At 43.0% G+C, this 27,953-nt stretch overlaps 3 protein-coding genes across 14 annotated transcripts; 2 read left to right on the top strand and 1 right to left on the bottom strand.

The window, feature by feature from the left end:
- Positions 1-513: 513 nt before the first annotated feature.
- Positions 514-5,975, bottom strand: glyctk (glycerate kinase). 6 transcript variants are annotated; one of them, XM_061257499.1, is made up of 7 exons: positions 5,719-5,975; positions 5,016-5,073; positions 4,097-4,143; positions 3,446-3,743; positions 2,550-2,701; positions 1,867-2,042; positions 514-1,773 (listed from the first exon to the last, which is right to left on the bottom strand). In XM_061257499.1, the coding sequence occupies exons 4-7, from the start codon at positions 3,721-3,723 to the stop codon at positions 883-885; spliced, it is 1,497 nt and encodes a 498-aa protein (XP_061113483.1). In that variant the 5' UTR covers positions 3,724-3,743; positions 4,097-4,143; positions 5,016-5,073; positions 5,719-5,975; the 3' UTR covers positions 514-882. The 6 variants fall into 6 exon arrangements, with proteins under 6 accessions (XP_061113483.1, XP_061113485.1, XP_061113482.1 ...); XM_061257501.1 differs by lacking the exons at positions 5,016-5,073; positions 5,719-5,975 and adding an exon at positions 4,787-4,902 and having other exon boundaries at positions 4,118-4,198; XM_061257498.1 differs by lacking the exons at positions 5,016-5,073; positions 5,719-5,975 and adding an exon at positions 4,787-4,902 and having other exon boundaries at positions 4,097-4,198.
- On the top strand, positions 4,979-10,474 carry wdr82 (WD repeat domain 82). Its single transcript, XM_061257502.1, has 9 exons — positions 4,979-5,363; positions 6,475-6,572; positions 7,063-7,129; positions 7,756-7,855; positions 8,501-8,617; positions 8,767-8,922; positions 9,038-9,107; positions 9,252-9,394; positions 9,501-10,474. Exons 1-9 carry the CDS (start codon positions 5,203-5,205, stop codon positions 9,528-9,530), a joined length of 942 nt encoding a protein of 313 aa, XP_061113486.1. The 5' UTR covers positions 4,979-5,202; the 3' UTR covers positions 9,531-10,474.
- Positions 10,475-12,908: 2,434 nt separating this feature from the next.
- On the top strand, positions 12,909-26,760 carry LOC133138209 (twinfilin-2). 7 transcript variants are annotated; one of them, XM_061256775.1, is made up of 12 exons: positions 12,909-13,192; positions 16,449-16,526; positions 20,168-20,346; positions 20,955-21,050; positions 21,298-21,402; positions 22,452-22,508; positions 22,958-22,972; positions 23,604-23,645; positions 23,804-23,929; positions 24,305-24,455; positions 24,817-24,938; positions 25,220-26,760. In XM_061256775.1, the coding sequence occupies exons 1-12, from the start codon at positions 13,168-13,170 to the stop codon at positions 25,385-25,387; spliced, it is 1,164 nt and encodes a 387-aa protein (XP_061112759.1). In that variant the 5' UTR covers positions 12,909-13,167; the 3' UTR covers positions 25,388-26,760. The 7 variants fall into 7 exon arrangements, with proteins under 7 accessions (XP_061112759.1, XP_061112760.1, XP_061112761.1 ...); XM_061256776.1 differs by lacking the exon at positions 23,604-23,645 and having other exon boundaries at positions 12,915-13,192; XM_061256777.1 differs by lacking the exon at positions 22,452-22,508 and having other exon boundaries at positions 12,951-13,192.
- Positions 26,761-27,953: the final 1,193 nt, after the last annotated feature.

Genomic DNA, 27,953 nt, shown 5'->3' on the forward strand with positions numbered 1-27,953 from the left:
GACTTAGATAAGGTTATATTTTTGTAGTCTGACCACTGGGTCAGATGTTCAGCTTGATAAACTGGTCAATAAGTCCGTAACCCTTGAACATTTTTTTTAGGACTTTGGTCTGATAAGCTCTATGGCTTATCAGAATACAACATAATACATTTCGGTGAATATGTTATGTGGAAATCTGTCAATGGCCTTTAACTCCAAAGGCTCATAGCTAGCTACACCACATTTTATACATCTGATTCTACGTTTTTTTTTTATTCATTCATTGTATAGCTCTTTTGTTAAACTTTTATTTTATCTATTTTATTTTAAATTTATTAATTTTATTTATCTTAAATTATACATTTTTTTAAACGCTTATATTATCCAGCACTATTTTAAACAGGAAGATCTTTCAAATATCATTGACTCCTATAGGTGACTTAAGTGTCTGTATGAGTATCTACAATGAGTAAAGAGCAAACACATTATCAGTAAAGCACAGATCTATGGTTAATAAATGATGAATCCACTATAGCATAGTCAATATAATTTATTTACGAAACATCGCTTTCAGTGTTATTTTCCATGTGTCCTGATGACAAATATATAATACAGTTAGGACAAGCAGAATACTTTAGACAACCTTCCTGACAAATGTGATGCCTACAGTAGGTTTTCTTGGTCCAACTGTTTTAGTGTTTACGGCAGCAGTGTGTTCAATGAATAGGATCACAGAATCCACCCCTTTGCAGGGACGACAAGCTACACCTGACACGATCACAGCATGCCTTCTTTGTCTTCTTAGTTTACAGTGCCATTTTCTGTCCCTCCACATAGACCTGTTCCCGTAGAATCGTATGTGACCCATGTGGGCCCACCTGGGGCCAGGGGTGAGTGGTGCCCTCATGGGGTGGGGGTGGTAGCGGGTGTGGGTAATAGTAGCAGGTGCACGTCCATCACATTGGTACCAGTGAGCCCAGGAAGAAGCAGGTGCCGGCCAGCAGACAGCTGCGAGAAGAAGGTAAAGGAGTCGTTGTTGTTGAGGAAAGGTTTTGGGGGAAGCCCCTGCCCCTGCGCCTCCTCACGTAGCCTCCCATCAATCACAGCTCCCGCCGCCTCCGTGGGCCCATCCTGCCCGTCTGTCCCTCCGCTCAGGAACACCACGTCCTGCAGGAGGCTCTCCCCGCCCAGCTCCATCGCCAACCGCAGTGCCAGCTCCTGGTTCCGGCCTCCCTTCCCCGTTCCCGTCAGCTGCACCGTGGGTTCTCCTCCTGCCAGCAGGCAGGTGGCATCCCAGCCTTCCCCACGGCCCTCACGAAGCGCCTGCATGACACGGTACAGATCCCAGCTCTCCACGCCCACTTCCGGCCCTATCTCCAGGATGGAGGTGCTCAGGTCGGGGGAGGAGGCACCTGGGGCACAGGCAAAGCGGGCCAGCAGGCTGTAGAGATGGGCAACGGAGCGGACGTCCCCGCACACCCCGGGGGAGAGCACAACCGGACGAAGACCGATCTCCCGTGCAGACCGGGCTGCACTCTCTAGAGCGATGCTGTTTGAACCGATCACAGTGTTCAGCACATGCTCGGCCTCCTCATCTGGCTTCCTCTCCTGTCTCCACTGTGGCCCTGCTTTTCCTAGCACCTCCCTGACTGATGCAGGTAGTGAGGCAGAGAGCCTATAGCGCTCCAGGACCGCCCACACCTCCTCTGGCCGCATCACACTGCGCACTGTGGGGCCGCTGGCGATCAAGTCCAGAGGGTCTCCTATCACATCTGACAGGATCAGAGCCACCACCTGTAGGGAGAGCACTGCACCTGGTTGGCATGTTGTAAAATGGGGCTCAAATTTGGGCGCCACTTGTGGCTGTACCCTATTTGTGTGAGTTACCTGGGCAGGGTAGGCAGAGTGGGCTAGGCCTCCTCCTTTTAGTAAGGAGAGGGCACGGCGCACTGTGTTCAGCTCCTGGATGGTGGCACCAGCAGCTGCCAATTTTCGTGTCACATCCTGTTTCTCTTCCAGTGAGATAGGAGGCACTGGAGCTGGCAGGAGTGCTGACCCACCACCTTTATGCACACAATCATACATGAAGCATACTGGTACGACACTTTTCTGCTTACAGAAAAGGACACGATTATTTTATACACTCTTAGAAAGGATGTGTTAATATCCAACACATGTTTGTGTTACTTTATGTCAAAGTTACTACTTTTGTGTTACAAATATACAATTTATGTGTTTTTGACTGTTTTGAAAGTAACACAAAAGGTGTGTTAAAAAATGACGTTATGTGTCGTCAAGGCTTAAAGCAAGCAAACATTCTGTGCCTGAAATGTAATGTTCAGAATAATCTTAAATTCCTCTGTTAAGGTGGTGAATGGATGAGACATTACAACTGTAACAGGTAGACCTAAGTCATGCATTTATAGTTTGTCCAAGTAAGTAATTGGGCGAGTAGATGACATTTACCTGACCTCATAAAGCACAATCCTGCAAAAACTGAGCCGGGTGTAGTTAAGCTTAAAATGTTCCAAATAAACATTTCAAATGTCCATCAAATTCGTAATGAGTACCTGAGATAAGCACAAGCAGCAGGTCAGACTCTGTAAGGGCATTGGCCAGCTCATGGATTCGTTTGGCTGCATTCTGGGCATTAGCATCGGGTAAGTTGTGCTTGGCACCTTCAAACACCTCAATACGAGTGTCTGCTCCAAGCAGCATTTGTCTGAAGTAGAAGGGGAGATGTGGGTTATAGCAGCAGCGTGTAATCAGCAGTTAAGAGTATTCCTACTTGCCTTTGTTTGGCACATCTAAGGAAATGGTGACAGTGGGTACCTTCTGTCCCGAACCCCAGCATCATCTCACTGAACTGCAATCCTAACCTCAACTATTACGTAGATAATACTGAACTGAACCAGGATAAACACTGGCAGTCAGTGCATGCTGTATACTATTGTTTGGTAGCATGGTTGCTCGGAGCAGTGGTGGTATAGATAATTACCGTATTGGTGCTGTATTGTAGTGGCACAGAGTAGGCGTTAACGGTGCCAGTGGGTTTAGTTACAACCTTAGTCACCGGGGAGGTCCGTTCGGTACTGTTCTGTGCATGGGGCACACTAGGGGTAAGTGAAGGGCATCTGATGTAGGTATGGAGTGGAGTGGGTCTGGGACACTAGACTTCACCGTTGAGCCATCTGGAAGTGTCATGGGCCCAACTCAATGAAACACCCATGAAGGAAGGTGCCCACTAGGCAACTCCTGTGAAATACTCTCATTATTAGCACCCAGTTACTTGGTGTATAAAATTGTTGATGATTGCCTAGTTAATTGGTTGGTAGGAATCATGTTAGATTAGGTGGGCCTTTATGCACTGCCCCCCTAATTGTAAGCACAAGGAAATGTATTTGTAATGTGTATTTTAAAAAATGGTTGTGAAATTTACTATGAAAATGAAGGTAGGTGTCTTTACCCTTTTCCATGGTGCAGCAATGTCTCCCGGATACCGTGTGGCACGCTGACAACACCCTTAACAAGGTGGTCTCCCACAATCCTTTCTGTCTCAGCTGCCATACCCAACACAGCCTTGCCAAAGCCCACTAGGTGAAGGTTGTGTCTGAGGTCAAAGTTGCGTCCAGCCACACTGAGGCAATTTCCGCTCCGTTCCAGGCTCCTACGCACCACGCAGTCCGGCTGCACTGCCCCCACTGCAGCTGAAAACACCACCCGGGCTCGCTCGTCTAGCGACATACTCCGCACTGACACTCCCCCTAAACCCAGGGAGCGACAAAGAGACAGAGGCCAAGATAGAGACAGGACACGTGCCATGCTTCAATCACACCTTGCTCACAAAGGGACCGCTGCTGAACACCTGCAACATAAGAGAACTTTACATGATCTTAGTTCATAGAGCCCTTAATATTTTATATATTAATACTTCATATTTTTTGTGGCTATAATCACTGCTTCTCCTGTACAGCTCAGTGAGAATGTTTGTCAATACACCAGTGAATTAACATGAGGGAGATGCAGGAGACTTGTGAAGACACAGAAGCTGAAAAACCCTCTTTGCTTCAGGTCAACTGGATCTCATTTGAAAAAAAAAACTAAGATTTGTACCTACCTGGTCAGGGAACTACTTAACTGCACACACTGAGCTCTCTTCTTGTTCTGCTGGAACATCACAGATTAAACTTCACTTCAGGTTCAGAGGTCTGCTCAGCCTCTGTTGACAGTATGAGTAATAATTGACTATGACTGTGCACCTCAGAGAAATGGAACACAGCAGCGGAGGCCTGAAAGCGCATGTCTGCGCATGAAAGGTTTCACTGAATCAGCAAGGGTCAGCAGCCAGTCAGTGGCACTTGTGGAGTTCTAATCCATTCCAGTCTTCCCCACCATTCAACAGTAAAGTGTGTCCTCTCTTATTGGCTACGTAGAGTGCGAGAGGGACTGACAACCTTCTAGATATGCATCGCATAGACAGTAGGCTATTTCGAAAAACATCCGTAACTTGAAAGAAGCAAACCCATATATGCATTCTTGCACCATAATGTAAATGATGTTATAGCGAATTTGGTCATTGCAAATCCGTTAATCAGATTAACTCCATCCAGCTCGTAGACCAGTCATAGCTAGTTACATTCCTCCTTTGTATTCTTACTCTGTTATTTGTGTGATTCCTCTGAAAAATAATATGTAGATACTGTACACAATTTCTAATGAAGTCTTAACATGCGTTTAAGATCAGTAGCAGAAGATACATCATGGCTACAAACTGAACGCCGAGAGAATACGATTTGGCTAAGGTTACCTTGGTGATGAAGTCAAACTATATTTTCAAGAATCGTTTTCGAACTACTGACAAACATGTTACAGAAACAACCTATCCACCATAAGAGTTTTGTGGACACACCCCTACTTTGTCACGCGGCATTGAATATGGGAAATGTAGTACTGAATAGTTTGAAACAAACGTAAAATGGAGGATGCGTGCTCCCTTGGGACGTGCGCGTGTCCGTCGATAGGAAGGCGGGGCTTGCCTCAGAATCAGGCGTCGAGACTCTTCCAGGCGGGTTTTCGTTTCTACATTTGAAACGCCTGTGTGAATAAACAGTATCGTTCTGTCAATATTATATTATAATAGCTGCCCAAACTATCGTTTGGAGTGGTAGAAATTATTTTGAGATCCGCAAAGGAGAGGCCGGTGCCCAAACAGGGACAGGGGCCATGAAGCTTACGGACACTGTGCTGCGGAGTTTTAGGGTCGCCAAGGTTTTCCGAGAGAACTCGGACAAAATCAACTGTTTTGATTTCAGTTCGAACGGCGAGACTGTAATTTCCAGTAGCGACGACGACTCCATTGTATTATACGACTGCCAGGAGGGAAAGTGAGGCCAAATGCATTACATTTTAATCTAACATTGACAGCGTCCTGATGAAGAGCGTGCAAGAAGAGGAGGCCGAATTCTGCGCTTTGTAGCTACCTAGCTAGAGGCCTACGGCAGATATAGACTAGCTTACTACTATCCACGATTTATGTGCAGTTCCAAATTAGTTAACATTACCCGGGTTTTAGAATACAAATCGATACATTGGCTTAGTAAATCAGTACAGCCTACTGCTTGATTTTATTTTCAAAACTATTGGAAATTAAAGTCACACTTGATTTATTTTATGCTAACGTTAGCTAGCATTTAGCTTGCCAGCTAATGAGTTTGAATGATCCAGCTTCAGTGAACTTACCTAGCTAGCCTAGCTACAAATAACGTATGGTGATGGGTAACGTTAGACAATGTTAAATACTAACATGGTGCAGTCCGTAGCTAGCTACAACAAAAAACGAATCGTTAAAAGTTCGGTCAGCTCTTTTTAGGCAGTTGGCTAACTTAGTTAAGCTATCGCTAACCATTTGTACCTGATTGGAACAAAACTGTCGAAAAATTGCAATCATTCGCTAAACTATTAGCTACGAATGAGAAGCGTGCATTTAGCTAGTTGATTTGGTGTAGTATGCTATATATATTAGCTAACGTTCAGTAACGTTGTAGACTAATTGGGTAATTGACATTGGCTGGCTAACTGGCATGGAATTTCTTTCTGGTTTGAAGTGGGCGCGATTTATCTCCAGTGTACGTAACGTTAACCGAATTCACGCACAAGTCGTGACCCTAAAGCTTATAAATAACACGTTCAACGACACCCTTTTTATTTTCTAAAATAAAAAATAGTCCTCCGAACTAAACCATGCAGTTTGAAATTAGGTGCAATGTATTAATGTGTCCCGTGCATGCAAGTTATGTTTTCATGCAAGGTCGATTTGCAGTAAAAGCTTGGCTTTGTAATTACGCAGCTAACGTTGCTCAGTTGACAAACGTTGTTGACCTAATTGGTCAGTGTATTATGAATTTTATCCCCGGAGTGGAGATGGCCTCATGTTACTCCAGTGATACTAATCCACAATTCTCTCCTTTCCCTTTTCTCTTCCTGCTTCTGGTCAAGGCCAAAACGAACTCTCTACAGTAAGAAGTATGGAGTGGATCTTATTCGATACACACATGCGGCCAACACGGTGGTCTACAGCTCGAATAAAATTGATGGTGGGTCTTTGTTTACTTATTAGTATGTACCTTGATGAAAATCCACATTGTGGTAACATTTTAGTTTGGCCTCACTATATATTTTTTGGGAATTGCTTCCTCAGAGACTTTACCGATGGTGCATAGGACATTTGCGATAGTCTTGTCATGAATGAGTTTGACTACAGTTGACTCTCCAGCTTCAGGAATTGGCAGCTAAGGATCCTGCTGTGTGTTACACGCCTGTCCTGTGCTGAGGTAGTTGTTTGTACAGTTTGAGGGTCTGTGATTCCGCCCGGTTCTGGAGCTAACTGTACAGGCCACTGCCTTGCCCAGGACAGAGCATCCCACTCATCGCCTGGCCCAGGTTTGTTTATAATCATGCCTCTGTTGTCTTCCCCTGCAAATATTGGAAGTGATTTACATTTTTGTGGTCTTTGTTGGCACAGAAACTCAAGTTGGAAAATGTATTTCTACACCTTAATCTCACTGTCAATGTGCCACTTAACAGACACAATCCGATACCTGTCTCTACATGACAACAAGTATATCCGGTACTTCCCTGGACACAACAAGAGGTGAGGTCAATGACTGCCCATCTGTGCCTCCTTAATGCTTATCAGTATTTCTCATATACCAATATAAATTCATTAGTTTCATCACATCTTGTGCTTTAAATAGAACATAATTAAAATTATACAGATTAGTGTCACAAAAGAAGAATTAAATTCTACTTGTATTAAACAACTTCATTTTGTTAAAATTGCATGTTTTAGAAGATAGTTTTTTTTCCCCCCAACCGCAAGTGGTAGTCTCACTATATGTAGTTAATGTGATAATTTGTTCATTGCACCAAACTCGTAGTCTAATTTTGTGTCTTAATAACGACCAATTACCTTATGTATTGAGCTAGAGCAGCTTTAGAGGCCTGCATTGGATTTCACATGACAGTCGTAGAAAATGCTAATCCCTTTAAGTAGGAGTATTCGTTGGCAGGAGAATGGACAGTGATACACCAGTATGGTAAAACATGTTGCTCCTGCCATACACAAATAAGCACATGCTCCACTGTCAGATCTGTGTTTCAATATTTTTTAAGTGGCAGTAGATTTGATACCATGAGTGCAGTTATGCCATGATGCATCATTCAGCTTCTGGTTATATGCTCTTGAGAAGCTCTTGAAAAGGTATTCTGGCGTTTTAGGGTTGTTGCGCTCTCCATGTCTCCTGTGGATGACACCTTCATCTCTGGGTCCTTGGACAAAACCATTCGGCTCTGGGACTTGCGGTCCCCAAACTGCCAGGTGGGTGAAGTTATGTCCCTAGAGTAGTGATAATAGGGAGGCACACCTTCATGTGTCATTGTTTAGGGGGGAGGTGTTCCACAGACATTGAAGAGCATCATGTATTATGGCATTGTTGTTTCAAATGTACATTTTGAGATCGGTACCATTTTAATTTTGAGTTTTGAGCATCATTGATCTTTCAGAAGCACTCATTTTAAAGCACTGTTCAGCTTACCAGCTTTAGCCACACCAGTGTTAAGAAATAGTTTATGTATTAAAAAAATTATTGAAGCGTTGTATTGTAATGGTCATTCTGCTGATTGCGTAAATGTCATGTTTGTTACTTGATAAACAGTCTCCATATGACCAATGCCAAATCCTGCTGCTGTTGGCAGTATTAACATTTTGTTGCTTTCAGAATTACAATTTTTTGAATCTGAATGAAATTAAATGGGCTAGATATGCTAATTTGCTTTTCTTTGTTTTTTTAATGCATAGTGTTACCATATAAAATTATGATTTTGCTTGCATGGGTTCTTGTTTTGCCTGTACCCCTTTGTCATACACCAATGTTAGCACTCCCTCCCTTGCATGGAGCTGCTTGCCTCAGTCCCCAGTCAGTTAGTCCTCATGTATGTTCTCTCCTTTACCTGTCTGTCCCAGGGGCTGATGCACTTGCAGGGAAAGCCTGTGTGCTCCTTCGACCCTGAGGGGCTGATCTTCGCTGCCGGAGTCAATTCTGAGATGGTCAAATTGTATGATTTGCGTTCCTTTGACAAGGTATGTAGTTTCTGCCCATACTTGCCTTGGTATGGAATGTGTGCTCATGGGGTCATTAAGACTAAAGTGTGTTGTTGTTGATATTATGTATTTGTGGGGGACTTGCATGTATGTGCTTGTGTGTTTTTGACTGCTGGTATTTCTTCTAGGGCCCTTTCGCTACCTTTAAGCTGCAGTATGACCGTACTTGTGAATGGACTGGGCTTAAGTTTAGCAATGATGGGAAACTGATCCTTGTCTCCACCAATGGGGGTGCTCTCCGCCTCCTCGATGCCTTCAAAGGAGCCATGCTGCACTCCTTTGGGGTGAGGATCTGCTCCTGTGTAGCCATTCTCCAGTGTACATCGTGTCAGAGCCCCACTCTGTACACCTTGGCATGTTTTTTAGTTCATCTGTGCATTGTTTTGTGTGCATCTGCAGGGCTACAACAACAGTAAAGGAGTCACCCTGGAAGCTTCCTTCACTCCTGATTCTCAGTTCATGATGATCGGTGAGCCCAGAGACCATTAAGAAAGTCAAATGCTGCCTTTACCAGTGGCAAGAGTTATTTTATGTCTGTTATTCCCTGCTGGTGGTTGGCTCAAATGCCCCTGCTCCCTTATGCCCCTCATCTTAATTGGTCTGTGTTCCTCAGGCTCAGAGGATGGGAAGATCCATGTGTGGAATGCAGAGAGTGGGATGAAGGTGGCGGTTCTGGATGGCAAGCACACTGGTCCTGTCACTTGTCTCCAGTTCAACCCAAAATTCATGACCTTTGCCAGTGCCTGCTCCAACATGGTGAGATGCTCTCCTGGTTCATCACTTGCACACACACCTGTAGTCTTGTGCACTTGTCTGCATGCACACAGACGCACTCACCCAGCTTGACTTGGTCTCTCTGCAGGCATTCTGGTTGCCCACGATTGATGACTGATGTGGTGGGGCACAGCACAACTCGTGTCTGAGATGGGAACGTCCCTGTGGTGATCTGTGAAGAACGTTGAGACACCCTGGTCTACATTTACAGGGGGCATGATAACCTGTCCTTCCTGCTGTCCATTTCTGGTGTGGATTTCAGAGGGGATGGCGCATACTGGGGAGGGGGTCTGTAAATATGGGGGCTACATGGGTTTTTCTTGCTTTCTTTTTTTACTGTGTCTATTAAAATGTTTGTTTTTGGTTCTTCAGCCTGAGTGTTCCATCTGTGGGTTGAACATGGGTGTGACTGATGCAATTTGTGGTCCCCAGGGCTTTAAACATTCTGGTTTTAGACATGTACTTTAATTCAGCATAGACAAGGAGAGTGGGGGGGGGGGGAAGGCAGGTCTTCCTACAGAGACACTTTTACATTTTAAACATTTTTTTAAATGCTTCTTACTCTTGAACAGCAAATCATTTTGTATTTATGGATTTGGTCAGTATGTGTAATTAAAAGGTAGAAGTGGCAACATTCCACCAAAATGGCAGTAAAGCATTGTAATGTGGATGTCTTGGGCACGGCTGCCAGGTGAAACTCTGATGTTTGAGACTGGTACAAAGGGTGACTAAACCATCCGCGTCATCCTTGTCTTCACATTGAAATGGTGTCCATTACTACACATCCACAGTTCCAGTATTTGGGATTTAAGTCTGGGTCAGGAGGGCACCACTGCTTGCCCATTACTTCCCTACACTGCAGTAGTGTTATCATTGTATTATATCAGAACGTCATATAACAATCTATCAGAATGCATGATAAGCTCAGAATGCAATTTGTGCTGGCTCATCCTCAACGATTCTTATTTTGTAACAAAAGCCTTGTCATTTGTGTCAGACTTTTTTTGTACAAAGTTATGTATGTATTGTTAAAACAATAAAAAGCCTTCATAACTTCTAGAATGGTCACATTAAGGTCCGCTTCTACGTCACAGCTTGGCTGTTTCTGGATTAAAGTGCTCCTGCTGATTTACATTTGCGCTGACATTGGGAGCCAGTGCAGTGACTTGCAATAGATGTCAAATAAATGTTATTTGTATAGTGCTTTTTACAGAGAACTGTCATATCAGAGTTGTGACCTTCACCAATGTGGTTGTTTTGGTCTAGGTGGTTTTCAGGCCACCAGTCTATTTTCTATCCTCCACCCACAGAAATGTAAAAATGGTGTGCCTTTTATATCTTACACTTCCTGAAACTGCAACGCTGCTGTCAGTGCTGGAAGACTTTACAAGTAGACTAATGTAATATGAAATAACCTACACAATTACATTTCACAAGCATGCAGAATCCACACATGAATATGCACATGGTTGCCATACACTTATTCCCTATAGTGGTTAAATTACGTTTATCTCGATTGTTGATAACAGAACTGTATCGGTTCTCCTAAACGTGATTCTTTTCGGAAACCCTCTTTTTCCACGTGGACCTTTTAAAAATAAATATATTGCCTGTAATGATGTCATCTTACATTTCTTTGTGTGTTCAATAGCAGAACCCATTCTCAGTGCAGTAATGCGATTTGGTGACGTGACCATACAATATGCTATTGATTCCTGACTGCCAGTTAAAACTGCAGTGTGAAGAACAATTGGAGGTCACCCAGCAGGGGAGGATTATGTTCAGCAGGGTACGCCTGCAGGATCAACTCCTTTGGTCAGATGGGTGCACATGGTCTGACACCATTCTAGTGACTGTTGAAGTACAGGGGAAAAAATGCAGACCTGTCTTTTAGCCTGCACTCAGTCTGATGGAGAATGTTGCAGTGATAAGACAGGCCTGGAAAGATGACATAATCAGGAGAAATCCTAAGAAGTGTATTAAAAATTATTTACAATTATTTGATAGTGATGCAAAATGACTAGGAGGAGCAGTTACCCATACAATTTCTATAATCGCAGGTATTGAAAAATAACTGCTATCTGTTAAATAAAACAGATTTCCAATTCAAGAATGGACAATGTGACTGCATTCTTGTCTTCTATGAAAAACCTGAGTGGATGGCTCAAGGAAAATAAATAAATAAATACATGGGTGTTTTTGTTGGACTAGAACAAATGCTTGCACACACAATGGTCCTTATTGGAAAAGATCGAAAATCCTGGATATAGCAATTTCAAGCACTCAAATATCATAGACCCTGGAGAGTAGCAGCTGTAATATCAAAGTAATTGTTAACTAATATGTGTCAAACTTCTGCTGTGACTTTGTATGGCAGTAGCCTACAGTGGTTATTATTCCAAGAAAAGTGTGACAGCCCTTTATACAGTACATGTCTGGGAACCGAAGAGGAGAGAAGGCTGATCAGCCTGAGTATCACCTATCTGTGCCACAACCATCACCTGAGCCTACCCGTAATGCTCTCATCTATAATTCACTTATCGGTGTGTACAGAACCCCAGGGTGCATTTATTATTCAAGAACCCCCCATACACACACATGCAACACCGCAACACTGAAAAACACTCATGAAGCACATACATACAGAAAAACAATTGAGACAAAAAACTACATACTACATAATTGAAACCACACTGACACAACAGTAAAATGCTAAAGTATCTGGACAGTGACACTTCTTGTTGCTTTGGCATTGTACTCCAGTACATCATATTTGAAATAAAATTATGTACTTTAATCTGCATATATCATAGCTGATCTGTGTAGGAATAATGGGGAGCTAATTTGGGATATTAACAAAATCTGACTATATACAAAGTGCTTTATAATTCATGCCTCTCATTCATTCATTCATTCATTCATTCATTCACACACACACCGACAGGCTGCCATGCATGGCATGAACCAGCTTGCTGGGAGAAATTGGGTGTTTTGCTCAAGCATACTTTGACACACCCAGGGTGGGGATCAAACCAGCAACCTTCTGACTACCTAGCCTGTCATACCTCCTGAGCTAATATCATCCCCCAAAGGCATCATTTAGTTACAAACCCCAGACACTGGGGGGCTCCCCTCAGTGTGCTCTGTGGCCATTTTCAGTTCCCAGTTTCTTTCTGTGAATCCCATGAGGGGTGGTGCTACCATCTGATGGCTCAAAATGCTTTCCTTACCTGAGCGAAACACCGACTTGTTTATATTTAGTTACCTTGTTAGTTTCAAGCATAGCCTACCACTGCAGGTTTGAATGATGCAGCTCCCTAACAATTGAGTAGTTTCCATGTATCAATACATAGTTACGTTTTAGGTTCCTTTGAAGAAACGATTCCATCTTATACCAGGGAAATAATTGGTGATAGCTGAAGTTAAGGATTGCATTGCTCTTCGTAAGCGGTGCACCCATGCATATTAAAGCTCACGCTATCAAAAAGCTATTCATCTTGGGGTTCACGAAACTGCTTATACAATCCCCAAATTCAGCTCCATTCAGTGACGACATAAATCCGGAAGTAAGAGCGGCCGAGTTGTTTCATCGCAGGCTGCCGCAACCTCACTGGTGTAACAAGACGAGATAGTTGGTTATACTAATAGACAGTGGGGAAGACTAGGGGGCGTGTAAGGGGTAGGATACACTTACACAAATTAAAGCATTTTAAAATATTGTCAGCACTGGAAAATAATTGGAAGATTCCTTTGCAATGTCCCACCAAACGGGAATACACGGTAAGCCTCCACTCTCCCGTTATATCCAATTGATAGAAATGTCAGGTTATCAATTACTCCGTTAGATTCGCCTCTCGAATTCATGACTTAATGTATATCATGGAAGTGGCCAGTGCAACAGCGTTACGATGTCCAAAGGGATTTAAAAAAATGTATCGACTACTGTCCGAGGGAAGTGCATCCGCGATGTCTTTGACAGGATGCACCGTATTACCGGAAGCTCAAAGTTGGGATAACGGTTTTTCCGTCTAACAAAAATGAATTAATTATGCACAAGTACTGGGTGCATTCCGGTTGGTGGCAATGAGTTACATTTTATGTCATACAAAAATAAACCAATAAAGCAATACTCTGAAGAAAACATGTGTGCAGCATGGATATACTGTAGCCTATTTTACTGTATTTGTATCATGCGCTACATGCCATGCGATATTCGTCGTGTCCTCGATTAATTTGATTTGGCGACAAGCAGAACTAGAGAAAAAGGTGTCATGCAAACGCGACTAGAAAAGCGTCTCACTTTCAGACTGATTTCAGGTGAAATGTCTCGTTGTAGTCTATTGCGTTTACAATTGTATCCTGTAATGGATTCACATACATATCTTAATATCTTATATCTTAATCAACTATGTATCATTTTGGTTATCATGATTCTATTTCCACCGAACATGTTCATCGGGTTGTCTATGTCTACACCTGTAATCTATGCAGGGTTTTGAGATGACACATGGAAAATAAATTAATCTGTCACACTTTCAATTGAAATTCACACCAATCAAACTTCGCTGTTACATACCTTGCCCACCATTGTGGGTTATTTTAGCATTGTGTTTAAAACAAAGTCTATATTTGGACATGATGCAGTCTACATTTGAATAAGATGTGGGTTGCAGAAAGAATATTTCACAAATGAAGTTGCTTGTGGACCCCACAGCACATCACTAAGTTGTGGTTGTGTCTCAATGAGATGTGACTCTGAGGAGTTCCATTGTGCAACTGGAACAGATCGAACACAACTGGCATGTTTTTGTTTTCTAAGACAGGGACTACCCTGATATTGGAACCCTCCCTTCATAGGGGGGCAATCCTCTGGTGAACGGTGCTGGGAGCAGACTCCTGGCCACTCATAACTCTGACATTGCCAGGAGTGTAAATAATTGGAATGAACCACTGCAGTAAGGGTTAGTGCTTTAGCTGGAAGTGCCATCAAATAGGCCACTAGTAGCAGTTGTTTCTACGGGATTGATAGATTTACTTGGTGTCTTTATAAGGGAGGGGAGTGTGTGAATGTGTGCGTGTGAGACTGATAGTGAGGAGCATGGGGGGCAGAGTTTGGAGAGGTATCTGTTAGATCAGGAAGTGGAGGCAAAGATTTGGAAAGGAGATATGCAAAACCAGTTCAGTTTCAGCAATGGGATTTATTTTGGGGGGTTTTTTCTTGATAAAAATAAGCGTCAACAATCTCCCAAACATTCAGAATGTTTTACTATTTATGAGCCATCTACTTCCACATAACTGAAAGTTCCATGTGTACTTAAATAAAGGCAATTTAAAGCCTTAAGACAGAGGGTGTTGAGAAACCATGTGGAATAATCAAAGGATTTCTAGATGTACTTTGAAGAGCCAGTATGTGAAAAATCCCTCAAGAGCTCAATAATACAGGCTAGCCACTTTTTAAGTATAAAACTGAGCTGCAAAATGTAATGCAAGTTTAGGTTTATTGATTGTTTTTTGGATTGTTGAGTTGATTGACTGATTTTAAATTGTGTGTGTGTGTGTGTGTGTGTGTGTGTGTATTGCATGATCCATTCAGGATTGGTTGCATATGTGTGTGTAGCAATGTGCCCAGGTAGCTAGATTGAATATGAACCTTCGCTGCGGCTGAGGTCAGCAGTAACCAGAGTGCAGAGACGGATGTATGTGGCATTCCACTACCTCTGTGTGTCTCTCCTGGGTTACCTGTTCCTGAATCATTCATGCCAAGGATGTGTTGGATTACCTTGAGCAAGAGGATGGGGAGCAGTAATCAGAACAGCCCTGCAAAGCAATGGCCGAAGCCTCTGTAGTATACTAATATCTAAACATTAAAGGCTCATTTTCCTTTCTGCCTTCTTCAACTGCTGAGCAGCCACCATGTGTTTAGAATGAGTTTGAAGTTATAGCCAAGACTTCATCAGTCTTGTAACTTGAAGACACAATGAAAGTTGCTCTCCCAAAGTTGCAGCAATCCAAACATCCTTATGAAAAACATAAGTAAAGGAATTTTAATAATCCCTCAGCAAACAGTCTTGTCAATGGCATTTTGTATTAATGGAAAGCAGGTGTATTTAAACCTTGAAGTAGTACAGGCATCACATTTCTTCATTAAACGTTTGACATTCTCCCATACATTTTATTTCCAAGCCACACTTGTCTTAATTACATGGATAGAAAAGAAAAGTTACAAAGAAAGAAAATATCGATTCATTTACATTTTTACATTTTACATTTTAGTCATTTGGCAGACGCTTTTAATCCAAAGCGACTTACAAGTATTCAACCTCGCATTTCCCACTGTGTTTTTGTATTATATATTTATTCTGTACTCTTTTTGTTGGCAGAACACATCTCATTAACCCGTAGAAAGATTATAGAACACCATAGGTTTATGTCCTGATTAAGTTTATTTACTGATAGAAAACTGGACATATTCCCGTAGGCACACAATATTGATATCCCCAGTATACCTGTATCCTACATATTTCAATGAAATATATGATTGGAAAGCCTTTCCATTAAGTCTTCATGTTATCAAATGTTTTGGTAGAAATACTAATAAATAAATTAAAATATATTTCCTATTCCTTTGATTTGCTGGGTGGTTAATTTCAGTCTTGATGGGTCCCTGGGGGGAGGGCTGGGTGCTGTCCCCACCCCTTGTCACCTGAGGCCCTGCCATGAGCGAATGGCAGCTAAATTTGGGGATGGGGGGATCAGGTTCTCTCTGACGGATCACATGCTCCTGTCCTAATTACTGAGACACTGTGTCCCTCACAGGCTCATACACTCTTAAGTGAACGCTCTCTTGCACATACAAATTCAGCTGCTGCAAATATACACTCTTAATACCATAGACACTTTTCAGTAGAAAACGCTGTACATTCAGCTGTTCCTCCGGCATATTGTCCAGGAGGGTGCGATTGGGCTTAGTGTGAGGAGTGTTTTGCTCAGCTGTTCTTGGGGCAGACTGAGCCCATCATGTTTCTGGTTCTCTTAGCGACCCCAGAGCTGAAGGAGTTCCTGGCCAAGGCAAGAGCTGGGTCCGTGAGGCTTATCAAGGTGGTCATCCAGGACGGTGAGTAGACAGCCGACTGAAAAGGATTTATTTTCAAAGGGCTAGCACTTTCTAACTCATCCCATGTAGCAGATGTGGTTATGGGGCAAAACAGCAAAGTGTGATTTTGACAGTTGTCACAATTTCAGTGAGAGCACAATAATGAATGGGAGATGATGGGAGTTGGATAAATGGGAAATCCAACGATGTCGTTAATTATCGGCAGGGAGAGCTGATGTTGCTAGTATTCACTCTATGCAAATAAAATGGGGGTAAGCTCCACAAAATCACTTGTGTTACACAAAATAATTAATATATTTATATATTAATAATTAATTAATTTGTTTTGAATGTTTTTTGTATTTAACAAGAGAACAAGAGTAGCCTCAGAATCTCTCCGTGTGCCTGTTTTCTGTCGAGTCAGCCCTTGGAGGTTCAGTCTAAATATTACTGAGTTAACAATAAACAGATTTCACAATCTGTTTTAAAAACAGGGTCCGGTGGCATTCTATCTGTCTGTCTGTCTAACTGGCTGCTTGCCATGCATGTCTTTTTGTCTCACAGTCTGTCTGTCTTTGTGTGTCAGGTGACAGTGTTGGGTTGCTTATGTTCAGGAAGGCTGTGGATTTGAGTGAGCTGATCGGTGGCACTAGGATTCAGGTGGACTGATGGCTTCACTAATTTATGCTTTCAGCGGACTTCGGTTTCAAGGAATAACCCATTTTGGAACAAGTTTCAAAATGTGAAAACACGCCTGAATGATGTAAACAAACAGAAGAATGTTATTGGTCATAAGGAGACCGTGCAGTCATATGACCACCTCTATGGGCACATGAGGCTGTCATTGGTCAGACAGGGAGAAAGGGAATGAATGGATGTTGGTATGTTGTGTCACGTTGGGCTTTGCAATAGGTGGCTTTTGAGGTCGGGGGGACAGTGTTATCGCCACCATGTCTCTTGCCTTCCTGTGGCCGAGGTTTATTTGAGGTCCCTGGTCACCTGGAGTGTGGGGTTATGATGTTTTTGAGCTGTTGCACAGTCTCACTGAGGTTATGCAAAAGATCCCACTGATTGGCTGCTTGCTCAGGTCACATGCTCATCTGTTCTGGAGTCGCTGTGGTGATAGACCTCTCACTGTAAACACCATGACTGGCTGGGCTGTCCAAATGATTAGTAACTGCCTGGCTGAGTGAAGTCATCTCCACATCACCGGCTTCTCTCCAGAATGGAACAATGTTACAGACCTTATCTCCATCCTTATTGTATCAGTTTATGAAGATGAAGGCTGCTCTGTGTTTGTATATATGTGTGTGATTGTGTATGTGTGTTTATGGCGTGTGAGAGATTGTGCATTGTGCATGTATGTTTGTGTTTGTGGGTGAAATGCACAGATTGCACACATGTGTTTGTGCGTGTCTGCCCCGGCCGCTTGAATGGCTGGTGGAAAGAATGTGTGTGCTGGTTCTGGAATGTATGGTGCTCAGAATAGCATCGGCTGCTGAGAGAGCACCAGGGAAACCCCCCCTGCCCCCCCAAGGACACAGGGTCTGTGTGTCAGTGTGTTCGGGGAGAACCAGAACCGAGCGGAGCTGGCAGAGCCACCCATAGGTGCCGAGTCGGATGGTGCCAGGCTTAGCCGTTTGAATTGGTTCAGTGATTTGGCAGGCTTTGGTAAGGATCAAGATGAGTTCAATAGAGCTACATCAGCTCTTGTACCCAACTAGAATTACCCAACATTGAATTACCCAATAATATTTCCAAGCAACAACGTGATTTTTATGTGATCTATGGTTGCGCCTATGTCATCTGTTGTGTGACATTACTTCACCACAACACAGCTTAGAGACATCTCGTCTTCCGAGCGGGCAGAATTACAGATAGCAGACCTCGGAAAAACACAACTAAAGAGGCGAGCACATGAACACAAATGGTTGTTGCTATGTTCTTTTTTTTCCATAGCAACACCAGCTAACTTTACAGCTTTGTGCAGCACATTTGCAAAAACAGGTTCCCGAGACTAATTCCAACTATGAAGTGACACTACAGGAAAACATTTGCTCGGCTTATGCTACTCCCTAAAGTGAGGATATGAGTAGTCTTGGGACTAGGGACTGGGGCAGAGAGAGCTAATTGTGTCAGTGTCACTGAGCTCACAGTGGCAGTTAGGAGCTCATGTTGGGGGAAAGGAACTCACAGCGGGAGACTGGAGGTCATCGTGAAAAATGCATGCTGTGTGAGTCCCTCTGGATAAGAGCATCTGCCAAATGCCTGTATGTAAATGTAATGGTGAGAGCTGGAGGAAGATGAGGGCCCGCAGCCTGAGATGTGAAGTGACAGTGACCTGTGTATTTGCGTATTGTGTATTCAGGCTGAAGATGAGACTACAAAGCCGTTCTGCCGTGTTGAAATGTGCTGTGATTCATGTGATGGAACACACCACAATACTGCCTATTCATAGATGAAAGTTAATTATTCAAGAGTGAATGTGAGTTTGCTAAAAAAATTATAATAATTGCATCAGTAGTTCTCAGTAATAGTAGATCATTGGTGTCTTCCCTTCTAAGTCAATGTTACAACCTGGGGCAAACTTTGCTGTGCTTCTGCAGTTTTCTTCAAGATGGTTGCTGCAAGGAGTTGAGCCTTTAAGCTGGAACAAGGAGTAATGTTGATGAGAATGGATCAGCTCACAGCCTCTTAGTTACTGCAGCTTACCAGAACCAGTAACTGGAGACACCGCATCGTCTATGCGTCACACACACACTGCTGCCACTCCACTGTACGGGTGTGCGAATGCATACGGCCATATGCGTATGTTCAAATGTCTGTCTGTGTCTGAGCGTGTCTCTGGGAGTGTGCTGGAGATAGCGAGAGTAAGATCTGATTGCTGTGCACTGATGGAAGAAGGGGGATTAATTTCTGGATGAATGAATAAATGATGCACAGAGAGGGACTGATAGTGCTGTCATTTAAGTCGAAAGTGTTGACATAGAGAGCAGGGGGGGAGAGAGGGAGAGAGAGAGAAACTTGAGCCAAGTGCGTGGTAAGGGAGGAGAGATTATATTAGAGTGGAGAGATGACAGAGAGAGTGTCTGTGTTTCACAGCAATGAGATCAGGAGGATAAACTTGATGGTTGGGACTGAGTATGATTTGAGTTTATGTGCATTTTTCGTTGAAAGAATTAGAGAACCCATGTGCCTGTGGTTGTCAGTAAGGACTTTTGTATGCCATTAGAAGTCTGATTTACCCAAGAGCCTGGAACCAGCCAAGTTATAAAAATATATTTCTGATGCAATAAGCAATCTGCTGGAGAGCTTTTTATGACGATCACATCATTGTAAATATGATTTCATTATAAAAAATTTTTTTATTTTGGTTCTTTTAAGTTTCAGTGCATCATATTGTCAATGGCTATATTCAAGTTATATTCAAATTGTATGTAACAAATGTGACTCAGAAGTCAATATTGAAACACAGTATGACATGCTCAATTGAAAAAGCAGTCGCTTTGTCTGTTTGATGAACTGCTCATTGAGAAGAGGAGAGCTGACATACTGAATGCATGCGCATTCTCCTGCCCTCAGTAGGATCACGGATGGCCCTAATTTGTGTCACAGATCATACATCAGTGTTGGTGTGAGGTGAGCTGTGCTCTGTTTTTCAGAGCAGCTGGTGCTGGGCGCCTACAGAGAGCCGTCACAGAGCTGGGACCGTGACTATGACCACTTCCTGCTTCCTCTTCTGGACGCAATGGAGCCCTGCTATGTCCTTTATCGCCTGGACTCCCAGAATGCTCAGGGCTATGAGTGGATCTTCATCTCCTGGTCTCCTGACCAGTCTCCGGTAAAACATTATCTAGAACGCATACACACACGTGCATGCACGCACAGGCACCCATATGTGCAAGCGTACACATACACATACACAGACACACACACACACGCTCACACATACACACATATGCACACAAACACATACAGGCACATACACCCATACACAGGCACACACACACTCAAGTCTATTGAATCATTTTGAGGATAGTACTTATTCAGTAGTTGAAGTACACATTGAAGTTATTTTTTCACTTCAATAGATAACTTCTGGTCTTGTTCATGATTGTGGGAACAAGTATTTTAGATACCTTTGCCTTGAGCACCAGGTGATGTACACCAAAATATGTGATGCAGAATATTTCCTTGCACTGTGCTACAGTGTGACTGCTTCCTGAAATGCATTGCTACATCACACAATCTGCAAAAGATGCAGTTTCACAGACCTCCATACAAAACTAAATTTAGTCCAGGACTAAGCTTAACTGCATCTCATAACCAACTCTAAGTGTCTGTGTAAAAATGCGGGTGTGTGCATGCATGTGTGTGTAAGTGTGTGTATGTGTGTTAATCATAGAGATGTGTAGTTGGGATGTTAATGCTCCACTCTGCCCTCCACAGGTGAGGCAGAAGATGCTGTATGCTGCCACTCGGGCCACAGTGAAGAAAGAATTTGGCGGGGGGCATGTCAAAGATGAGCTGTTTGGCACAATGGAGGTATGTAAGAAATAACTCCTCTATCCCATCATTGATTTTAGAGATTAAAAATATTTGGGCAGGGTTTTCAGAAATCTGGATGAACTGGTGGGTAGATTAAGTGAGTGTAGTGTGTCATTAACCTCTTAAGAGAAGCATATGTTAGTTCAATACTGTATTTTTAACTTCAAAAATCAGATTCCTGTACAACCTGTATTTTCCTGTTGAACTTCTGGTCCCCTCACTCCTGAGTTCTGCTGTCCTCCAGGAAGACATTTGCCTCCAGGGATACAAGCGACATGTGATGTCCTGTTCTGCCCCTGCACCTCTGACAGCAGCTGAGCAGGAGCTGCAGCAAATTAAAATCAACGAGGTGAGACGGGCTGCAGAGCTTTCACTCAATGGCTCAGGAAGGCTATGGTGCATCCTGGGCTACTCTCAGAGATCAGTACAGTAGGACCAGACAGGGCATTTTCATTTTCCCCATGCCTATGGAATGAATATTAACTTTATAGATTTCATGAATCAACACTTTTTGAAAGTGTGAAGTGACAGGTTTGTGGTTCTGTGGACAGCTGAGAGGAACAAAGTGATGTGATGCTGATAAAGTGACAGGCTGATAAAGTGACAGTCTTGCAGTGTCTTTCAGTGCTTTCAGTTCTTTCAACACAAATCAGCCTGGCATTGACTAGGGCATTAAAACAAAATGCCCACACACTCAACAAAAACGATGTTATTCTTTCTCTCTCTTTTGTGTATAACTAAAAATGTTGTATTGCATGTGCCTACGACTTGTATGCACTTGCACAACTGTGTTTAAATTAAAACACTAGCCCACTGTTGAATTCAGTCCATCCATTTCCTGTTCATATACCTGTTCTCCCTCAGTATCACATACACTTAAATCAGTCAGACTGACTTACCAAAACTCTGAAGTCAATCAAAATCCAAAGAGATTCTCCAATGTTATACAGTGCTCCCATGATATACTGCCAGATTAAATAAAAATGGCATTATGCAGTGATAGCAAACAATGAGGGAAAAACATTGCTTGTGTAAATAATGATAGTGCACAACTTAAAGTAAAGCTATTATTTTTCTAATAACTTCCAATATTTAATAACTACAGCGCATTATATTTTAATAAAATATTAATAGAGTGTAATAGTCTTTCCCAAAAAATATTTTGCCAACAAACGCCGACTTACATGGTATGTTAGAACGAAAGCACCAAATTCAGACCTTTTTGTAAAATGTTACTGAAAACTGGAACATTCCTTGGTGAACGTTTTTTCCTTTGATAGACATTGCTCTTTTTGAGCAAAAAAAGTACTTGTCCCTCACTCATAGAGTGTCTTGTTGACAGGTTTAGTACTGTTATATTCAACAATTCATATTTATTTTCTCCAACTGTGTGTACAGCTCAGAGAGCTGGCAGATGGTGGATGGTGGGGGACAGAAATAAAATGGTTTCCTATGGTAGGATTTATGTACCTGAGGAAGTGAGAGTGGCAATATATACTGGGATATGGGGATAAGGGTGGGGCTAGAACAGCATGGAAGCACTGTACATGTTTCTACCAATTCCTTTATGCAGGTTGTGGGAGTGAAATGATAATGAAGTTAATATTGTTTAGGCTGTATGTTCATAGAAAATGATTTTTTCTTCAGTATCAGCAGTTTAGTGAAATATAGTTATTGCAGTGGTGGAGTCAGATTTGTTACATTTAAGATCTAGTCTGTTGCTGTGATTAACAGCTGGAAGAAATATAAATAATGAATGGTGCTTTAAATGACAAACATCTCATAACTCTGAGTGCATGCCATTAAGAGTAGTAATGGCCTCTGTTTGGTTCATTCTTAACATGTGGTGCGTAACTGCTTGTGTGTGTTTCAGTTGTGTAATTATTGTGATCCTGTTCTTTTAGGACAGGGTTGTGCGGGTAAGTTCATCTACACTTGTGCAGAATGTGCACTCCTTTCTGTGTTTGTGTTGACACAGTGTGCGGTGAGCGCTGTATGAACAATGCATGGACGCAGTATTAATTAATCTGGCCTGTCTCTAGACAGCCTGTCGTGTGCCCCCATCAGCTCTCTGGCCTCCCGCAGGTATTCACATTTTACATTCTAGCCGATAAGCTGGATTCTGACACTGTTTAATAAAAATCAATGGTGATTTGTAAGACAGGTAGACCCTGAGGTGCTTTTAAATTAGACTCTATTGCAAATTCAGTTGTGAGTGGTCACTGTGGTGGGAGAGGGAGCTGACCTAACCGAGCTGTCAATCATCTTCAATTCACCTTGTGGGGTAATGAAGAGGATACTCTGCCACAGTCTCAGGGGTGAATTTGGGTCTGATGAGTCATCCCTGCTCAGCAGATACACGCCTCGGTCTGATTGATCCGAAGGCCTGGATCACCTTCCTCTCGTGTGTGCCCACGCTCAGATCACCTTTCTCTCGTGTGCGCACATCTGATTGTGTGTGTGTGTGTGTGTGTGTGTGTTTATGTTGTGTGTACGTGTAAGTCTACGTTTATGCATAACCCGGTTGTCTCCCCCCACCTCCCGCCACAGGATGAGCGCAGGCGGGCAGATAGACCCGCTGGGCGTGCGAAGGTGTGTCTCTCCCACCCCACCCCTGCTTCACTGTATTAGACAGATGTCTGTCTGTGTATGTGGGTTTGCCTGCCCCCTGCAGGTATTGAATAGCACTGAACTGTTTGTTCCCAGCGGTGGGACTGAGTGCACCTGTTTGTGTGTGTCGCCCCCTGCAGGTGAAGACAGAGATCAGCGTAGAGAGTAAGCACCAGACATTGCAGGGCCTTGCATTCCCTCTGCAGGAAGGGGCCCGGCATGCCCTGCAGCAGCTCACACAGAGACGCATCAATTATATACAGCTGGTAAGCCAGCAGGGGGAGCCTTCACACACACGAGCAGGATGAATGTCCTCATGCCAGTGCAAATCTATGAAAACTCATTTTCAAATGCGAAATTTAGATTTTTCTCAATTTAAAAAAGAGATGTATAAGGCTTCTTTCTGGAGATGAGTTCATGAAATAATATCTTGTACAAATAAAGCAGTTGTTTACTTGTACTTATCAGGGATCGGAAAATGGCCATTTGTATATTTGGGTTTCTTTAAAAATGTATCTTAATTTATTTCATATATCTGCTTAATTCTATGGTATTAAAAATAGACGTCATTGTGTGTTTTTTGTGTGAGGGTGTGGTTAACATGAACATTAATCACAGTGCTGTGTTTCTATGTGTGTTAGCGGTTGGACACAGAGCGGGAGACCATTGAGTTGGTGCACACCAACCCCACGGAGGTTAGCGAGCTGCCTCGAAGGATCCCCACAGACACGCCGCGATACCACTTCTTCCTCTACAAGCACTCCCATGAAGGAGACTACTTAGAGTCTGTGGGTCAGTTCTTTTTTTCTGCCTCAATTCTCTCGCTCTTTGTCAGATTCTCTATACAGCTAGCAGAAAGTGCAGCCCATACAGCAGTATTAACATACAATAGAAGATACATTTTACATTGTGCAGCAGTGGCAGTTTATACAGAAAAACTAAATAAGTACATATAAAATATTAATAATGCAGATTGTCTTGGAGCCATTTATCCTCCACCCCAATAACACAAATGCTACCTATGAAAACAAATAATTTACATACTGCCTTGTATATGGGTATGCATACATATTCATTCATTGGAGAGGGACCAGTTATCCTACCAGTGGTCACTTTGTCATTCAGGTGTGTTTCTCTCTCTCCTGTGTCTCAGTCTTTATCTACTCCATGCCTGGGTACAGCTGCAGCATTAAAGAAAGGATGCTGTATTCCAGCTGTAAGAGTCGACTGCTGGATGAGGTGGAGCGGGACTACCATCTGGAGATCGCTAAAAAGGTGAAGAACAGAGGCTGTACCTCTCCACCAGACCCCATCGCTGTGTTCCCTAATTCTCCTCCTCATCCATGTAGTCCTCTTTCCACACCCTGCCCTGGTTCTATACTCTTCCCCCAGTCACCCTCCCAGTATTCACTTCAGGTGTAGGTTTCTCCCGGCTTACTTTTCGTATACATCGGACATAACTATGGGGTAATAATATAAGCTTCTTTTATTTGTTGTCTTGTTTCCTTGTGTGTGTGTGTGTGTGTGTGTGTGTGTGTGTGTGTGTGTGTGCGCAGTTGGAGATTGACAGCGGGGCGGAGCTGACAGAAGAGTTGCTGTATGAGGAGATTCATCCCAAGCAGCAGGCCTTCAAGCAGGCCTTCGCCAAGCCCCGTGGCCCAGCCGGGAAGAGAGGCAACAAGCGGATAATCAAGGGCCCCGGAGAAAACGGAGAGGAGTACTAGAGAGGGGCTTGGTGGGGCTCGGCCCAACTTCACCCTGCCCCCTGCCCCCTGGTCTTGAACCTGCCCCCTCCGGAAGTGGACACGCCTCCAGCCCCATATGTGTCCCATGAGCCTCCACACTCTGTTGTGTCTGGAAGGAGGGGAAGGAAATGGAAGATTCTCTTGTTGTTTTTACCTTTTTCTCCCTGTGTTGTTAGCCATGTCTCAAGTGTTTCACACAATGTATCAAAAAACCCCTTCAGCAAAGAAGCCTGTTGGAACTCTCACACGCATGCACTCACACCCTCTTGTTCTCTCTCTGCCTCTCTCACACACACACACACACACACATATATGTAGATCATTCTGTAGGACATTATTGGTTGAAAATGAACAAGCTTCCTGAAGCAGGGTGGAACAAAGGCTCTGCCCCCTTCATTACCCGGCATGGGAGCCAGATGTTGGTCCTCCGTGACCTCGGCAGAAAAAGGTGGATGGACAGACAACAGGAGCGGTGTGGGTTTGAAATGAAATGTTTTTTACTGATCCTTTCTGTTTCCTTACTCCCTGCTTCACTCATGGGGTTTTCTGGGAAGCAGGCACTGGGCGCCACATACCTCCAGCCTGTCTCTCACTGCCTCCATGCCTCCATCAGATACCCTGCCCATCTGCAGTCTCTCACTAAACCCTGCCTGTCCCACAACTGTGTTGCTCCATGCTTCCTTCCAATGTTTGTGGTGTCACATAGGTGCTTACATGGATACAACAGACACCACCAAGACTTATTAGACATCTGAGAAGGAATTCCAAATAAAATCTATTTCTGTATACTGGCTGATACTGTTTTAAACACTAATAATAATCTACATTGCAGAATATGGATGGGCTTTTGGGCTAAATTCTTTAAATGTTTATACTTTGAAATGCCGGGTTATTAAATGTTTAAACATTTCTCCATATAATAAGAAATAATAATGACTAACACTTTATTAAAATAAAAACAATCTTCAACATTTTAAATTCCTTGCAATTCTGTATTTAAAGTTTATATGTAATTTGAGAACTAATTTCTGTCAACTTGATCGGAAATGGTACTGATTCTTGAATGACATAACCTGCCTTTTTATTTATCCCTTTTCTAATCATACAGATGACCTACTGAGAGGGAAATAAACATATTTCTAACTTTTGGCGGTTCATAAAGAAAAATGTATGCCTGTCCACTGTATGAATACCAACAGCCAAACCAGTGCACATTGTTAAGGCATCTGCAGAAAAAAAATACTATGATGAATTTAAAAATGACCTGTGTGTACTGTCTGGTATTGAACTGCCTATCTGAATAGCATGAACCCCTAGGGACAAACCATGTTATGAACAAAGAGTGATACCAATATTGTATGCTGTCTTTTTCACCTATATTTCACATCAGCTGGAGATTTCTGAGTTTCTATAACAGTACATTCTCCAGTTGTTTCAGAGCTTGGTTACAACTGTGTATTAAAGAACTCTGGGACAAAATGCACAAGGTTGAAGGGGTGCAGTGATGCTTCAGCTTATGTTGCCAGCAAGCACAAAATGTGTACAGTACCGTGATAATATGGGGCCTTGGTTTGGAATGTCAAGCTAAAGCACTGGTTCCCTATACAGTGTCATAGTAATCAAATTCTTGAATCAGATGCTTTGGTAAAGTCAATGAAAGCAATGTATAGCTGACTCAGCTTTTTTCAGTATTTGTCCTGCAGGAAAGACCAAGTCTATGAAGCCATCTTGTTTTTTTTTGTTTTTTTTAGCAAGGAGTGTCATAGAATTTAGGAGGATATGGGCAGGCTTCTCCTTGTGATGGACAGGAGGAAGATCCCATGATAGTTGCCACAGTTGGATAATCATCCCAGTTTAACAGTCAAAACATTATTGAGTGGCAGGTTGGGAATTTAGTTACCACAGTGAGTCAGGATCTCGGTTAAACGCTTCATCCAAAAGACAGTGTTTGGCGTAAGGCTCCTGCCATTAAGGACTTTTTTCTGGAAGGTTTTTCTTCTGGCTTGGCTTGAGAGTCCAGTCTACCGAGTGTCCCTTGTAATCCTAGAAGGGTTTCTCACCAGGAGTGGTACTTTTTCACCTGCACCTGCCATAGTTTAAAAAAGAATTCACACCTGCCAAACCCAGTGATATATTAAAAATAGAATAAATCAACTTTATAGTCATAGTCATCACTCAGCTTTGTAAGTAATGCACTTTGTAATGATGAAGCTAAAAAGCAAATGTAGGCTACCATTCAGAAAACTGATGAAGAAAATAATTTAAAGTATCATAATATGCTTTGTTTAACCCACTTATCCTGAAAAGGGTCACAGTGGGGCTGGAGCCTGTCCAGGCATACATTGGGCGAAAGGCAGGAATACACCCTGGACAGGTCACCAGTCCATCGCAGGGCACACACACCATTCACTCACACACTCATACCCACGGGAAATTTAGACTCTCCAATCAGCCTAACCTGCATGTCTTTTGACTGTGAGGAAACCGGAGTACCTGGAGGAAACCCATGCAAACCCCACACAGAGAGCCCCGGCCAACCAGGATT

The sequence above is a fragment of the Conger conger genome, chromosome 10 (genome assembly GCF_963514075.1).
Source record: "Conger conger chromosome 10, fConCon1.1, whole genome shotgun sequence".
NCBI classification, from domain to species: Eukaryota; Metazoa; Chordata; class Actinopteri; order Anguilliformes; family Congridae; genus Conger; species Conger conger.